Raw genomic sequence first — 17,190 nt, 5'->3', positions numbered from 1 at the left:
TAAGTCATCCATCTCAAAAGTGGAAGGAATTGATTAGATTTCCTAGAACAAACTGGGTAACTGGTATCAAGGAATGCTTCTAGTTGACAACAAAGAATGCTCAAATCAAAGGACTAGAAATCATCAACCAGATTAACAATTTTACTTCCGTTCAGTGGTATAATTAACAACAGGTTTGCTCTCTCTAGTCGTGTCTGAAACTTGGTGATCTCCCGACTTATCTTGTTGTATGTCCGTAGGGTTAAGGTGTCTGACCGTATGGACTAATTCCATCCCAAAAAAGTGTGGGAAAACTTGCGATATTGAAAAAAAGATTTTTTTTTTTTTTGAATTAATTACGCCATTGTGTATAACACAATGTGGTTTGCATTTTCTATTATTCCTTCAATGAATGAGGATGCCTACTCCTTTATGTTTTCATGAGGAGACTTAAAAGGTTCAACTAGACTGACAATGAATTACATTAGGGTGGTTCAAGAACAATCTGATAGATTGAGATCAAGACCTCGTAGGGACGTTAACATTCATCATTACATTCATTTTTTAATAATATCGCAGTCCAATTTGTGAGTTTTCAGATCTCTATCAATGTTGAAAATTGCCCACACAACTAAATCTTAAAAGAAAACATCACTCTACTAAAACAATTATATTTCTATTTGTTTAGACAAAAGATATCTTTACTATTTTATAAGGACATTTTTGGTATTAAAACCATGTTCATTTTAGAACTTATTGTTTTAATAATATATTTCAATTCCGAAAATGGTAATTTACCATTTTCAGAATTAAAATGTATAATATATCATTTTGATAAATTTTCAATTTTTAGTGCACGTTTTGGTAAAACACCTTTTAAATTTAACCTAACTTTTGTAACGTTTGAATTGGGGGGGGGGGGATTTTAACCTTTAACTAGGGGTGTGGTAATTAATTTATGATATTAGGGTGTAACAAGTAAAAGTAGGAGTGCCAATAGCAGCTATAAAAAATAATTTTAAACCAAGTTCAATGGTTTTTTTCTTCTACGAGACAACAGGTGAGTGAACTCGGTGTCTTGAGGGACGAGACGAGACAAAATACCGAGTTTTAAAACCACGACCATCTTTCGTCGTCTTCTCTGTTTCTCTTACACGAACACAAAAAAGAAAAAAAAAAAATAATAAACAGAGCTTTTCTTCTTCCCTCCATTAATGGCGACTCAAACCCTAATCAGAGAAAAACTCATTTTCAAACTTCCAAAGTATCTTTCCATAGCCATTCGCTCCAAAACAAGCTCAGCTCAATACGTCGCATCGAGGGCCAGAGACGCCACCTTCGAGAAACTCATGAAAAACTATAAAAATTATCTCAAAGTCGTCTCAGTTCAAGATCTCATCCTCTCAAACCCTAAGGACCCCACAATATCCCTCGAAATTCTCTCCAAGCTTTCTCAAAGGCTCCACCTCAATCGCGGCGCCTCATCGTTTCTCCGTAAATACCCCCAAATTTTCGCCCTATTCTATAATCGATCCAAGTTTCAACCTTTCTGCAAATTAACGGACACCGCATTTCAAATTTGGCGCCAAGAAGCGGAGGCGACCGATGCTTCGAAGCCCGTAGTTGTAGATCGATTGGTTCGACTTCTTTCAATGTCGGTCTCCAAATCTCTACCTTTGAGGGCAATTTTCAAAGTCTGGAGAGAACTCGGCCTACCAGATGATTTTGAGGAATCGGTAATTTCTCAAAACCCTAATATTTTCTCACTTTGCGATGGTCACGAACCCAAAACCCATATTCTGAAGCTTGTGCCTGGAAACCCTGGTTCCAGTTTTTCGACTGCTGTCCAGAATTGGAGGAAAGTAGAGTGTAGTAGGGAAGATTCTAGGTTTGATGAATCTGAAATTAGATTTGCTTTTCAACATGGGTTTCCGTCTGGGCTGAAATTGAGCAAGGATTTTAGGGCTAGGGTTAAGGAATGGCAGAAATTGCCGTATTTGGGACCGTATGATGTAATGGGAGAGAAAAGGAAATCGAAAGCTGGTATGAAGGGATTGGAGAAAAGGGCAGTCGGGATTGCTCACGAGTTCTTGAGTTTGACGGTAGAGAAGATGGTGGAGGTCGAGAAAATTAGCCATTTTAGGAAATGGTTTGGGATCGATTTGAATATAAGGGACCTGTTCTTGGATCATCCTGGGATTTTTTATTTGTCAACTAAGGGAAATAGACACATGGTTTTCCTGCGAGAAGCCTATAATAGGGGGTGCTTAATTGATCCAAATCCAGTTTATTATGCGAGAAGGAAGCTTCTTGATCTTGTTATTTTGGGACGCCGAGGTCTGTTTTTGGGTGATTCGGAGACAGGGAAGATTATAGGGAAAGAGGATGATGGGTTGCAGGAAGATGATGGAGATTAATATTATGAGAATGGGATCGACATTATATTAATTAGCCAAACGGGTCTGATGGTTTTGTTCATGGCGACAATAATGGTTTTAGAGATGGATTGGGATGACAAGGAGATTGTTTTTCAGGTGTTTACAGGTCCTATAGTGAGTAAGGTTGACAAGGAAGGAGAGTCTAAAGCTGATTAAGAAAGATTGACAAGTCTGTTTGTTTTATAATGTTCAATCATCCCTTCTTTGATCATATGGCTATTTGCATCATGATACATATTTGAGTCTGGTTGCAAGATGCATCAGCCATTTCGGTAAATGGGTTTGGATTCGATTTGAATAAAAAGGAACTATTCTTGGATCACCCTCAGATTTTACATTTGTCGACGAGGGAATTCTTAAGAGAAGCTTACGAGATGGGTGTTTGATCCAATTCCAGTTTATTACATGAGGAGAAGGCTCTTCTTGATCGTAATATCTGAGAGGTCAAGGTCTGTTTTCGTTTGATTTAGAGACTATGTTCAATTTAAGGAGAGAGAATTCTGTGTTGCAAGAAGAGTAAGGAGATGAAAACTCTGACTTACTAAGTGTGGAAATTTTGGAAGCAAGTTTTCAAATGGAATTATAGGACAAGAAAGGGATCAGCATTATTTATTTATTTATTTTTAATTCAGGCGAAAAAGTTCTGATGGTTTTGGGATGTTATTCAAGTTGGATTGGGATAACAAGGAGATTGTTGATTAGGTGTTCACAAATCCTAGAGGGAGTAAGGATGACAATGGAGTGGCAAAAGCTGATTAACAAATATCAGTGGGTAATGTTCAAACATCTTTATTGGATCATATGGATATTTGCATCGTGAAGCATGTTTCAGTATGGGTTGCAAGAGAAGATCGACCATTTCAGGAAATGGATTGGGATTGATTTGGATATATGGGACTTACTATTGGACCATCCTCTGATTTTTTTTTCCTCTAATGACCAAGGGAAATATATACATGATTTTCTTGCCAGGTTGTTTGATTGATCTGAATGAGACTCCATGGCGTGTTTTCAGGTGGTACAGAGATGGGGAAAATTAGGGGTAAGGAGGCTGGGTTGCCGGAAGAGGAAGATTTGATAATTTGAATTTTTGGATGATTTTTTTTGATTGGAAAAGAACTTGATGTTGAATTGCAGAGAGAGGGAAATTTAAATTTCGAGAGAGCTTTTGTGGGAAAGTGGGGCGCCTAGAGGAGCACACGGTTTAGCTTGTGGAAAGGGATCTCAAGGGCTCTTCCTCTTGTTCGTGCAAGGATTTGTTTTAAAGTGGGTTGCAATGATACTGTGAGGTTCTTGGGAGGACAAATGGTTGGGGCATGAGCCCTTATCAGAACAATTTCTCCGGCTCTTTGGTTTATCTACTAAGATGGGTCGGCCTATGTCAAATTTTCTAGTGCTCTCGAACAATCAGATTGTGTGGGATTATGGTTTTAATGATTGGGAGAGGACAAAGGACAGACTTCTCGGTTCAGTCTCTTTATGGTTCTCTTAGCCATGTGGATGGGGTGAGTTTTCCGGCATCAGCTATTTGGGATCCAAAAGTACTGTTTAAGATCTCCTTCTTCATTTGGTCCACTGCATTGGAGAAGATCCTTTCCATGGACCATCTTACTAGTAGAGGCTTATGCTTGCTCAATTGTTGTTATTTGTGCAAGGGAGATGGGGAGACGACAAACCATCATTTTCTGGTTCACTGTTGCTTTGCAAGAGGTGTGGGGGATTGTTTTTCTTGGGTCTATTAGGGGTCTCAACTTGCTATTTAATGTCAGTGAGTGCCCTTTTTGAGTTTTGGAGCTACTTGGGTGAACCTTTCCGAGTAGCTAAGAGGATCTTATGGTCTGTTACTCAGTTCGCATCTGTTGGGGCATTTGGAGGGAGAGGAATCGGAGGGTGTTTGATGCGAAGGAGCTATTATTAGATGATATGATTGTATCTTTATGGACCTTTTGCTCTTTTGGTGTGAAGTGTGTAAAGAATTTATGGGGATTTTCTTTGATGATTTTATGGGCAGATGGGAGTGCGTTTGTAGTATAGTACCTGTATAAGCATTGGGTTCTCTTTTTCTTTGTATTTCGTGGTCACCTTGATTACTTTTTTTAATTAAGTATATGCATTTTCTTATTAAAAAAATAAAATAAATCAGAATCTAGTCTTTAATGCCATTCTAGTATGAGAATGGATCAGCATTCTTAGTTCGGCATAAAATTTCTCATTGGTGTTAATTTATTGAATGTCTTTGGTTATGGTGATCAATACTAGTTTTCAAGATTTGAGTGGAATGAAATTTTTTCCTTCTGTTTGGTATAACCTGGGCGATGGACGAAAGATATTTTGTCCTTGAGTTGTGCTGGAGTGACGACAAGCTGGAACCTCATATCGCACTTCTTGATATGAAAGGATAGGAACCATAGATGCTTTTTTACTTGTATCTCGATGAAAGCATCTATAGTTCCCATACACTTTCACGTCAAGAAGTGCGATATGAGGTTCCAGCCTGAGGTCACTTCAGCATTATTCTTTGTCCTTGTGTGCTAGTTGCCATACTAACATCTTCTCTCTTGAAGGGTAACAATCTGTGGAAGCTCCTCCACTATACATTTTGCTTAGACCATTTGGAAAGGAAGGAATTCCATAGATTTTGAAAATATGACGGATCCCATGAGTTGGTCATTGTAAAAATCAAGCCACTTTGTGTAGGTTTTAGATTGCATGGTAGCTCACCTAGACCTCCATTCAGATCCCTTGGCTTGCATTTTCTTTTATTATAGTAACGAGTTCCTCTTTTTTTTTCCTATAAAATAATTAATAAAAAATCCTAGCTCCTTTGTACTATCGGACTTCCTTTGAAGGGATCTTCAGGGGAACTCGGTCTAAAGATTTGTGGTCTGGTGGGAGGCCGTAGTTCTTCGGTGACTATCCTTTTCTTTTGTGGTTTCTTGTTTGTTTGTTTGTTTTTTTTTTTTTTCGTTTTTGGTGAGATCCTCCCTCCATCTTTTTCCCTTGCAAGTACATTGGTTCCCCTATTTAATAAAACTGCCCTTTTTTTTTGGATTTAAAGAAAAAAAAATTAACCATCCTTATTCGAGCATATGGATCTTTGTGACTGATCCTTTTCTCTCAGTGAAATTGGTGGGGTGAAATGTCTCAATCCACAATCATCTACATCAATGGTGTCTGTCCTGACTAATTCACAATTCATTATGGATGTTGCATTCTCTGTGATTGTGGCATTTCATAGGTTACTGTTATGGGAGATGTTTGGATTTTTCTTTCTTTATGGTATGAAAACCATACTCATTTTGGTGATTGCCATTTTTTTTTTTGTGTGTATGCTTATTGTGGGTATCCCCACCCGTCGGGTGAGACTAATCCCACGGTCAAACGCACCACCCCCTCGGAAAGTCCTACGTGCAACTGGTTGAGTCGAGGGTGAAACAGACCCTGGACTGTACCTAGGGAATTCATTGCTTCGTGGCGTTTTGAACACTTGACCTACTTTTCTTAAGGAGCTTATCAAGGCTCGGCTTGCCACTAGGCCAACCCCTTGGGGTTGGTGATTGCCCTCTTTGTAACTCTCAAACCCACGGGAATTGGTGGAGAACTCACGAGTGGCAAGATGTGAATTTGAAGCATGTTCCATTGTTCCTACCTTGAATGGAGTGGTTGGTTCTGACAAAGCAGAGTAACACAAATTCTTCTTCTCAGGGACATTAGAAATTGAGGGTAGTTTTCCTATGTTACCTCATGGACCTTGAAGAGAGCGAAAAGGTCCTTCGAGATTAAATCTTTATAGATCATGCAGAAGCTATGCCATTTTTTTTTTGGACTAAATCCACTCATATGAATAGTGTATCTGACCAACAAGACCTCTGGAATTTGTAGGTTTGGACGAGGGGATAGGAGATGGGAGCGGATTAAGAAACGATGATGTTTACACGTGAAACCAAATATGGGCGTGAGATCTTTGTTTGACCATTGGGTTCTGGTATCTTCTACTATAAAGTTTGTACCTTTCAGTTTTAGAGCAACTCCAACAGAGATATCCATAAATACTAGTAACAGTGACTAGGCATTTCATTATGAATAGTCATTTTAGATATTCAAGAGATATGCACTTCAACCATATTATCTAAATGGCTCTTCATAAATATTTTAATTTTATCCAAAATTCAACTATAAGATAAAGATTCTACATCTCCATCTCTTCTTTTACCGATTATAAACTCTACTCTCCAAAAAATTTCAAAATAGAGAGCTCGTTGAAGGGACTCTAGTTCTCTTAAACAACAGTTGGGAGGGGATGTAAATTTTTTTTTTTTTTTTTTCGGGTACTTCTATCAAGGCATGTTGGGATGGATTGTAAGTAGATATAAAGAAAAGAGTAAAATATTACCTTTGGGTTAATCTTGAATGTATCCGTTACTATATTTTTTTCTTATGAGCTTCTAATGTTTATTTTTAGTTATTACAGTGGATTTGGGTAGTAAAGCTCTGGAATTTTCAGTGCACCCACTTTATACACCCCACCCAAAAATAAGGCTTTCTCTGTGCATCAACTTAATCTAACATGTTCTATTAGAGAGTAGCTATTGCCACACCAACTGTGTGCAATTCTTAGGTGATTTACCTAGGAAACGACGTGGCATTAACAAAAGTTGGTGTGGCAATAGTAGCTCTCTATTATTATTATTATGGGTGAATCTCTGCACTGAATATGAAGAAATTTTGGTTTTGGTACACTGTCCATTTTAATTCCAAAACAAGTTTTTTACAATGAAGTCGTCACTTTTATAATTTACGAATTCGTTGATAAAATACTAGCGATTTTGCCTTATCAATGATCTTGCTGGTAATTTATCAATGAATTCGTTGATTATAAAAGTGATGAAATCACATGGAAAAACATGTTTTAGAAATTAAAATGAATAATGTGCTGAAACCGGAATTTGGACCTAAGTTGTACACATTTCGGGAAAAATCCCTATTATTATTATGTGCACCCACCTAAAAACTACTGAAGGTACAAGCTGAGCTCTTGGATTCATCTCTCATTCTGTCCATCTCCAATGTAAGTAAATCAGTCTCTTCAGTTCTATCCTATTTGTTTTTAACAGAATGTCTCAAATTTCAATTGAGTCGAAATCATTGGTATGTGAAATTTGTGTCTATACAATTTTGTTTGATATGTAAATACTGAATCATTTTTTAATTAAATCTGTCAAAAAAAAAAAAAAAAATTGATGTCTTCAATCCAAATTTGTTTCTCTAAAAGTTTTAGTAGTTTTTTTTATAAAAAAAAAATCTTTGGTGGTGATTAAATACAAAAATACAAGGTAAATTTCATGAAAATTTAAGATAAACTTGAAAATAACTTAAAAAACTAACCTCCATTGATTCAATTTCTTACAAATGTTAAAGGAGATGAATATGGCAAGATGACCAAGAAAAATAGATGGGAGCGATCAAGAAAATGTTAGCGTTTCCTCTCGTAGAATACTTCAAGTTCTCAAATCGGTAAAAATCTTAAGGCTTCTCTTTCAGCTGATTCAAGTGAGAATGAAGGAGTGCTGCATTCAGTAAATTTTTGGCGTGGGTGTAGAGTAAAAATTTCTAAAGGTCAAATTCATTATTTCACCATTTCTTTTTAAATTTTCATTTAAGTGAGTGCACAGTTAGTAAACAGTGGGTACAAATAGAAATAAATGGAACAAAACCCAAAGACATTGGATCTAAGAGTCGTGATGAATGCACATGGTTTTGGTACGTAGTTGGGTATGCAGCTGACTTGACAAGGGTACAAAACCATAAATTGATTTCATCGGGATACAAAAAAAAGTGCGGTTCTGTACCCTCACACCCAACCGCGTGCATTCATCATTATTCTTAATATGTTGGTTCAAAAGATTTTATCGGCATTGTATTGTCTCACGCGGTTATTAGATGTTAGAATAAATAAAATTTGCCCATAAAATCCAATGATCGAGATTTATCTTTACGATATAAGTATAGATATAAGTATAGACGTGATTCACATATATATTATCCAGATACATATAAATATCGACCTTTGGATATTTAGGGGCAGTGTCTTTTTATGAGTCACCAATCCTGACTTGTGGTCCGTTCGATCTGATGACTTTAGATCAGCCATCTCAATGTTGACTTTACAAAATACCCACATATTTTGGCTCAAATTAGATATGCTTGACCAGTCAAATGTATATTTTCTGGTTTTTAAAATCTTTTTCTTCAAATTAAGAATTTACAAAAAAAGGGCCTTCTTGATCAGATGATTTAGGGGGGAAATTATGGCTTAGACTAATCCTTGAATGGCTCAGCTGGACCAAAGATTAGGGCATAAGGTAGTGCAAATTCAAGTCAATATTTTACTTACAAAGCTCTGCGAAACAAATTTTTTTTTTTCTTCCCATCCTCTGTTTTGGTTGTCCAATAACAAGGTGACAAATGTAGAAAAGAAGAAAGAGTAAAACAAGAAAGGAATTGATGATAATGTCTTAATTATGTACTTTATCATTCATTTAGACCCTAAGAAAGTTACTTAATGCATTTTCGACTATAACTTAGTATTTAGTTAGTTTTTTTTTTTTTTTTTTCTTTTTAAATGCTCCATCATGCACACCTCCTCACCTTGAGAAAAGATTTTAAATAAAACCTTCTCTTACAAGACCATCTTACTTACCTTAATTAGCTTTCTATTTTAAATGGCCAAGTTGATCACGCAACTCGGTGATTTATAACGTTGAATGGCAAATGATGATTAATATTATTATTAGTATTTTTGAAGATTCAAGATATTTGTCAATTTTTTTTACTTTTTTTTTTGTTGTTGTAAATATTTCTTATTTCTACATAAACAATTATATTATATATGAACTAATCGTGATCAAATAATGATTTCATTGCTTACTAATATAAAGAGTCATGATAAACTGACTCTCAACTGACGTGGCATGTGCACAGAACTATATATTTTTTTTCTCTCAAGATACACAAGGAACAAAAAAATCTATGGTTCTATGCACATTCCACTTCGAGTATATTTTGATATCTTTTTTTGAATTATTAATCAATCTAAAATAGTGAATCGTGGCTATTTTTTTCCCATTTAAAGCGGTATTTTTTATTTAATTATTTTTAGAGTTACAAGCTCTTAGCTTCTGAAAACTGTCATAACGTTCATTCCTAACCTTTTTTTTAAATAGATTTTTTGCTTATATGAGTGTTTTTAATACTTCCATATTGGGATTAGTTACTAGTTCAAATTTGATATAAATTTATAATTTTTTGGGAATTAATTGGAATGTGTTCGTATCTATAAACAAGTTTTTGGTACTATCATTAGGGTGCATTGAGTAATTTGCCCAAACCTTTATGTCATCCCCTACAATGCTATATTCCATGTTCCCAATTCTTTGGGTCCACTAACTACTGCCTCCATAAATTTTGCCCCTACTTCTTTTGGACCTGCGTACCCAAAGTCAGTCTTGTCATTGATTTGAATATTTGATGGGTGATTTTTGTCTTTTAATATGATTGTCAAATGGGTCAAAAGAGATCCAAGATCTAGTTTGTTCCAACTCAATAATTTAGGGTTTGGATTAAGGATTTGTGTAATGTCAAGATCCAATTTGATGATTTATCAAATTAATTATGGATTAATCATGTTCTAGCCAATGTCGACTTGATTCAATAATATGCAAGTAAAGAAACATTTATGTTATATTTTATTTAGAAATACTATTTGTAGAGGAAGAATTTGGTGATACCTTGATCGACTTTACTCTATCGAATCGAAGTAGCTCCTTAGTCTCTCTTGTTAGTATCAATTTGGTACTTGCCAATAATCCTCCTACGCTTAAGTTAGAGTTATAGAAGAATGATAAAAAAAACTCTTTCTTTATTAAATTGGTCAAAAGATTCCTTTGCTTCTATTGATTCTTCTATTTATAGGTTTTCATTTCAAATCAGGGTTTACCCCTTAATCGAGATGTGATCAAGATGAATCCTTTAATTTCAAGGATCCTAAACAGAATTGGGATCTCTAAGATTGAGTTTAAAATTCTTGAGAGATCTCTTTTGAGATCTTCGGATTTGATATGCGTGATCCAAGATTACGCAGATAATTGAATCAAGCCTGTCCTACTAGATAGGTCGTGTCTCTACTAATGTTGTTCTGCCCTTCTAACCAGGTTAGACGCCTCTACCTTGGTTTATCCTGCTATTGGACATGATTGGATACAATGTCTCACACGAAGTACTACTTAATTGACTTGGACATGTGTATGATTTGGATAATATACTATTTCTACCATCTACACTATATATATCATCGCCATCGTTTTATGCCAAAGATTTAGAATCAGCTAAGCAAAACTCGTTGTTTCATTCTACTCCATCCATAACCACATGTCTTTGATTATTGAAAGTGTTCTTATATATTTTTTTTTCACTAGCGCCATCCACACTTTTTTCATTGTCCTCTCAATATTTCAAAACTTCAAAATTTAATATTTCATCCAAATGGGACTTATCATGTGTATCTATATCTTTATTTATTTTCATTAAATCATATATGACCTAATTGAAGCGTCATCCAAACAGATTTTTTTCCATATAAAACATCCTATATCATCCTAGATATGATCTTTCACTAAAAAAAAAAAGAAAAAAACAAATGATAAAATGTCAGATTTGATCAAATCTTATATAACTATTATCATAGTTGTTTCACATCAACATCTATCGGATCCAAATCCTATCCATTCATATAGTTTTATCTGTTAATATAATTTTATTTTTATTTTCACTATTTTATTTTTATTTATTATTATTATTTTTAAAGAGGGTTGTCCAAGAATTTTAAAAAAAAAAAAAAATTAAAATCAAGTTCAAATCGTTGAATATCGAGAACAAGACAAAGGAGAAAGATTGAGGTTCGGTCACTTTCTTTAAAAAGCTGATTGTACAACAAGTACGCAATTGTAGAATTAACTTCTAAAAGCCGTAAGTATCCGTTTGGACTATCTCTTCGTCTACTTTGTTTTGTTTTGCTTTTCCTTGAAAGCAGAGAACTACGTTAATTGAGAATGAGAAGACTTGTTTTAATAAGATATTATTAAATTAAGATAGGGCGTAATCAACGTTTGCAACGTGGCAACAAATTATAGAATAATGCTGATTCTGTATATTGCGTGTGGACACTGTATAACACGTGTCCATCTATTATTAAACGTATGGTTTTGAATTATTTTTTGCTTCGAGACAAGGTGTGGATAAACTTAGCTGGCCCTCGGGAAAGGGACCAACCGATGCTGCGCAGGAGCCGTTGGATGCGCTGAGCTGAGCTGAGCTGATCTGAGAGAGATCTTTTCTTTGCATCACACGTCCAATCATTAGATTCCGGTTAGCTCGGCTTCCACTAATGGCTTATGTGAAGGAATAAAACGAAAATTTATGCTTTTATAAGTGTGTTTAAAACTGGTAGTTCAATCAGGTTCGACTGAATTTTGTAATTAAAGCCATTGGATTAGCGAAAAGGGCCGGATTACGAAGATGCTCCAAATTTTTTTATTACCATTATTGAAATGGGTTGGATTATGAAAATGATCCAAATTTATGTATTAATCATCGTATAGATCTATGTTACTTGGTTCATGAGTTCACTCGATTCAAATTCAAGTGAGGGCTAAAATCCTCTTCTGTCCGGATCGTTCATTCGCACCATCAATGTGCATCTCGAGGTGGACACATGGCATCATATAAAGAGAATTCTATCTTATTAGGGAATATTTCATATTTAAAAGGATTATTCTCTTTTTTATGTAACTGATATTTTAGATAAAGGACAATGTGATAACTTGTAATTAATTAGGGTTAAGACTTTAATTAGGATTTTTCTATTTAAAGAGTTTGAGGCTATTGTAAAAAGGAGAGAAAATATGGGAGGAGGAAAAAATATGGAGAGGAAAAAGAGGTTATGTAACTAGAGATCTATAGTGAAACGGCTCCCCGAGCTCGTGGACGTAGGCACGTTTGCCAAACCACGTAAAAAATCTCTTTGTGTTCTTTCTCTTTTTCTTTATTTTTTCTATTATTTCTATGATCTATCGGTGAATGATCTGGCTAAACATTAAATCTCGAGGTCAATCACAAAAATGACCTCCACAATTGGCGCCGTTCGTGGGAAATGATCAAGAACACTCACGAAAAACTATGTGATTCGATTGAGATTTCAATCAAAAATTGGGGGCTGTCTCAAGATGGGTACGATTGACTTGACAAATTTGCAAATAGGTTTGTACATAAGGGGGTATCACAGATTCACAATAAAAAAAAGTTGTGAGGTGCTATGAAGGGGGTTACTGGAGGAAGACAAAGAAAAAAAAAACCCTTCCTTTTCGTTTGGTGGTCTCCGTTTATTTTTATTTTTATTTTTTCCGTCAAATATGGAAGTGTCATTTGATCACATTACCAACTACAACGTTACCTTTGATCCATCTCTGTCTGGGCTGGAAATTGTTGAAAAAAAGTGCGAGATAGAAGTGATTATGGTTTAATTTTACAGAAATTAAGATTAGGTTTCACATTTTATCATCAGATCTGGTTTGATTTCAAATATATTTAATTGATTATGGATCCAATTTCAAGATCAATCTGCAGATCAGGGAGTCGTATGAGAAGCAGTGGCAACCATTGTTTGAGAACACATAGATAAACTCTTACAAAACAGGCAGTCTTTGTTTCTATCCATTCATGGCGACTGTCGAACTCGTCGAACTAAAGAAGAGGCCTTGGTCAGGTCGAGGCGGGTTTCAGGCTCACAGACTCAGCGAAGAGGAAGCTCAAGTATGAGCCATCGCAGAAATCGTAAACGGTATGGTAGAGATATCTCTTAGCAGAGAACGAGGATTTGGTTCATGAGGACGACAGACCTTACTTGATCCTAGATGGAGGAAATGAAGTTGTGGCTTCTGCAACAAGAGAGAAAATATGTGAGGAGGAAGAGAAAATATGGAGAGGAAAAAGAGGCTATGTAACTAGAGATCTATAGTGAAACGGCTCCCCGAACCCGTGGACGTAGGCACATTTGCCGAACCATGTAAAAAATCTCTTTGTGTTCTTTATCTTTATCTTTATTTTTTCTATTATTTCTATGATCTATAGGTGAATGATTTGGTTAAACATTAAATTTCGAGGTCAATCACAAAAATGACCTCCACAATTCACCAATCATGGATGAACCCGATTTGTAAGGGTAGATAGAGATGAAGTATTCGAAGGTTGAAGAGATGAATAGAGTAAAAAAGATTTTCAAAGATGGTGGGTTTTGAGAAGAAAAAAAATCAGACATTCTTATTTCCGAGTTGAAGATAAGGGTTGTTTGGTCATTTACAATTAGTCTATTTATAACGATGAATGTCAAGGAACATGTTATTACTTTAAAGTTTTAGGGGTAGATAAATTACTATCAATACTTGGAGGGGGTGTAAAAAAATAGGTAAAGTAATGAAGTTCGTTTAGATCACCACATTTTGCAAATTAAGAGTGAACCGTACCGCGAACTAGTTTGGTTTGAACCAATTCACAATTTGATACCTAAATAGTGAATTAGGTAACCCTGGTCTAGATATATGTTTGGTTAAAACTATGTTCCAACCAGGGGCGAAGCTACATAAAGGCCCAATGGGGACTATAGCCCTCATTGAAGTTTGAAATTTTAAGACTCCCCCTAGCTTTACTAAGTTAGTAAGGATTTCACCCTTACCAAGGTCATTGGGCTTATTACTTGGCATCCAATAACACGAACTGATGCTTCAAGGCTGTAGAGGACGAAATTCTATGAATTTTGAATAAAAAAAAGTTATTTTTCACCATTACTTTCATTTTTAAGTTTGGGAGTTATGTGGAAGTTCTGTAGCCCCCTTTTTTCAAAATCTTGGATCTACTTCGAAAGATTATATATATATGAGTTTGTCGATGAAACTTAGAAGGCAATATGTGTTGGATTTGTGATGTGGTAATCCATTTGAGTAGAACAACCCTTAGTAAGGCTCAATTCTTACTATGTTTGTAGGAAAAATGTTTCACAAAATTTAACAGAGAAGTACCAATAGTCTCATTGTGGCATTTTTATTACAAAACTCCTTTCAAGCTTGTTATTCAACAAACCTTGGAATGGACCCACGTCATTTTAAATTTTAAATAAATATATGTTATTTTCTGATTTGTTTAGAGAGTTGCTTATTGGCACTTCAACTTCTACTTATTACAACTCAATTAAATTTAAGAAAACTAAGTCAATGATTGAAAAATAGTAAAAGTTGGGGTACCAGTGACTTTCTCTTTCCCTTTCTCCCCTCTAATTAAATTTCAATTTGTTAGATTTAAGATTTTATATGAGCCTAATCCTAATTGTAATCAATTGTTGAGGTTGTTTGAATGTGTTATTGTTCTTTGTAATGTTGAGGTAATAACTTGAACCAAACTTTTGTATTGTTTGAATGGAATATACTAATACTTAATTAGGGCCTGATAAATAATTTAAGAAATTAAGGTGTAATAAGTACAAGTTAGGGTGCCAATAGTAACTCTCTTTATTAAATCAAATGTCAATCATATCCGCTCTCCTCTCAACATGTATTCTCTCATAAAACAATGAATAAACCTAAAAAAATGTTTATTAACTTTTTTTTATTATAAAAAATAAAAAATAAAAAATTTGAATTCTATTATGAAATCTAGAAGGTTATGATATTGGATTTGCCCATCTAGGCCAAATGATGAAGTTGGAAGAAATAATTGATATTGAGAGAAGAGAGTATATAATAGGTATTTAATTTAAAAAATGAGAGTATTTATAGATATATAATCTTTTAATAGAATGTAGGTCTCACTTCAATGTTTGTTGGGTAACAAACCTGATATAGTAAGGTTCTCTTGGTAGATATCTAAAAAAAAAATAGTTAAAATTCCACTCTATACAAGAAATAAGATTTAGAGGCAGATTTTTCCACCTTTATATAGATCAAAATCACTACTATAAACCTATACCATTTATTTAACATTAATTAAAAAAAAATTGAAATTAGATCTACAGAGGTGGATATTACTTTAAAAAAATCATAAGTTCTATAGAGGCAGAGATATAAAATTAATATATTAAAAAAAAAAAAGAGATAGATGATGGGCTATACCAATTAATATTAAATACTCATGTTTCTAGTCAGTGTACCTCAATATTGAGTGATCGTTGAATTACTAAGTTTCTTATTGTTAAGGTTCAATTTGTTAAAAATTCATTATTTTATGACTAAACAATGACGAATCTAACATCTAACATTGACATGTAGTGACTCAAGATTATCGATAAACCATCATTGACATTTAGCCCCTACTGACAAATAATCCTGGCGTCGTCCTTGGTTCCAAGGCATACTTCAATTAAAATTTGGCTAAATTCACAGGTAAGCATGGCTTGAGTTAACCCAACAAAAAAGTTTGGTTTGGGTCTACATTAAAGCCAATAGGTAAATATCTAAACTATATTCGACTCATGTCTAGTTTTGCCTCAATAATTAAGAAATGCTTTAATCCAATCGAAAAACTATTAGTCCACAAAGGGATTGGTACTATATATATTGGAGTTGAGGTATTCGAGTTTGTTAGAACACTTGACTAATATCAAGACATCTGCAAGAGGTAATTTTTGGGATAATTCTCGAAAGTGACTCTAAGAAGAGATTTGAAATCTAGATCTTCGCTTCTTGAGAGACCTGGTCTTTGCCATCTCGCCTATTCTTGAGCGTTAAAAGATATAATTATTTATATTTTTGATAAAACAATGTATTTTTATATTTCTATCAATAAAGCGACATGTCATAATTTATCTTTCAATTAATTAATTTGTATCAAAATCCTAAATTTATAAGCTTGATATCTATTGGGACAAGATCGATTTTGAGGTTATAAAATTGGAATTTGAATCGGATCAATCCATCGACTACCCTAGCTCTCCACATGAGGTCGACCCGAATTGAAATGGGTCAACCTGATCTAGGTCCTACTTAATTAAAAGTGGGAAGCCATACTATTAAAATTCTTAAAAATGAAATAAAATAAAAATTGAATTGGAAGTGAGCCGGATGGCTCAATGAAAGCCGTGAGCCGTTAGAAATGGAGATTGAGTAAAACAACTGTAGTACCACATAATGTGAAGAAGAAAATCGAAGCGGGGACCGCACTCAACACCTTTATGGGTGACGTAATCTGACAATCAAAGTGTGCTCTGTACGATATTTACTAAATTATATTACGGGTTAACTCCCTAGATAATAAAGTATATTCACTTTGCCTCCTCTACTTAAAATAATTTGTCTTTTTTCCTTGAAATCGTTATTTCCAAATAAGAAAAAAAAAATTTACTAGATTTAAAAAACCCTTCATAAATAAAACCTTTAAAAGAATTCCTCCACTTCTTAGTCTCTCTCTCTTTGAAAAAGATATTTGATGGACAAAAATGGATTGAATGATTTTTTCTAAAAGAAGAAAGAATAAAATAAAAAATAACTATAAATATCCATTTAAAAAGTTTGGCGTATTATAAGTAAACATTAGTATGCCAATAAAAATTCTATAAATAAATGCAATAAATTAACTCCATGTGTTTCACTATATGAATTTTACCTTCCTTTTTATAGATTTAATCAATTTAAAATATATAAATAAATAATTCAATTTCAATCTTGACTAATGA

At 34.4% G+C, this 17,190-nt stretch overlaps 1 protein-coding gene across 1 annotated transcript; it reads left to right on the top strand.

Annotated features, from left to right (window-relative positions):
• Positions 1–1,128: 1,128 nt before the first annotated feature.
• Positions 1,129–4,448, top strand: LOC147411088 (Ubiquitin carboxyl-terminal hydrolase family protein). Its single transcript, XM_086444500.1, has one exon. The coding sequence runs from the start codon at positions 1,194–1,196 to the stop codon at positions 2,394–2,396; it is 1,203 nt and encodes a 400-aa protein (XP_086300626.1). The 5' UTR covers positions 1,129–1,193; the 3' UTR covers positions 2,397–4,448.
• Positions 4,449–17,190: the final 12,742 nt, after the last annotated feature.

The sequence above is a fragment of the Akebia trifoliata genome, chromosome 1, assembly GCF_017979445.1.
Source record: "Akebia trifoliata isolate Shusen 1 chromosome 1, ASM1797944v1, whole genome shotgun sequence".
Taxonomy (NCBI): domain Eukaryota; kingdom Viridiplantae; phylum Streptophyta; class Magnoliopsida; order Ranunculales; family Lardizabalaceae; genus Akebia; species Akebia trifoliata.
This window is presented reverse-complemented; position numbering and strand designations above follow the sequence as displayed.

Coding starts and splice junctions, on each gene's coding strand:
- LOC147411088 (XM_086444500.1), top strand. CDS start 1,194: ATGGCGACTCAAACCCTAATCAGAGAAAAACTCATTTTCAAACTTCCA.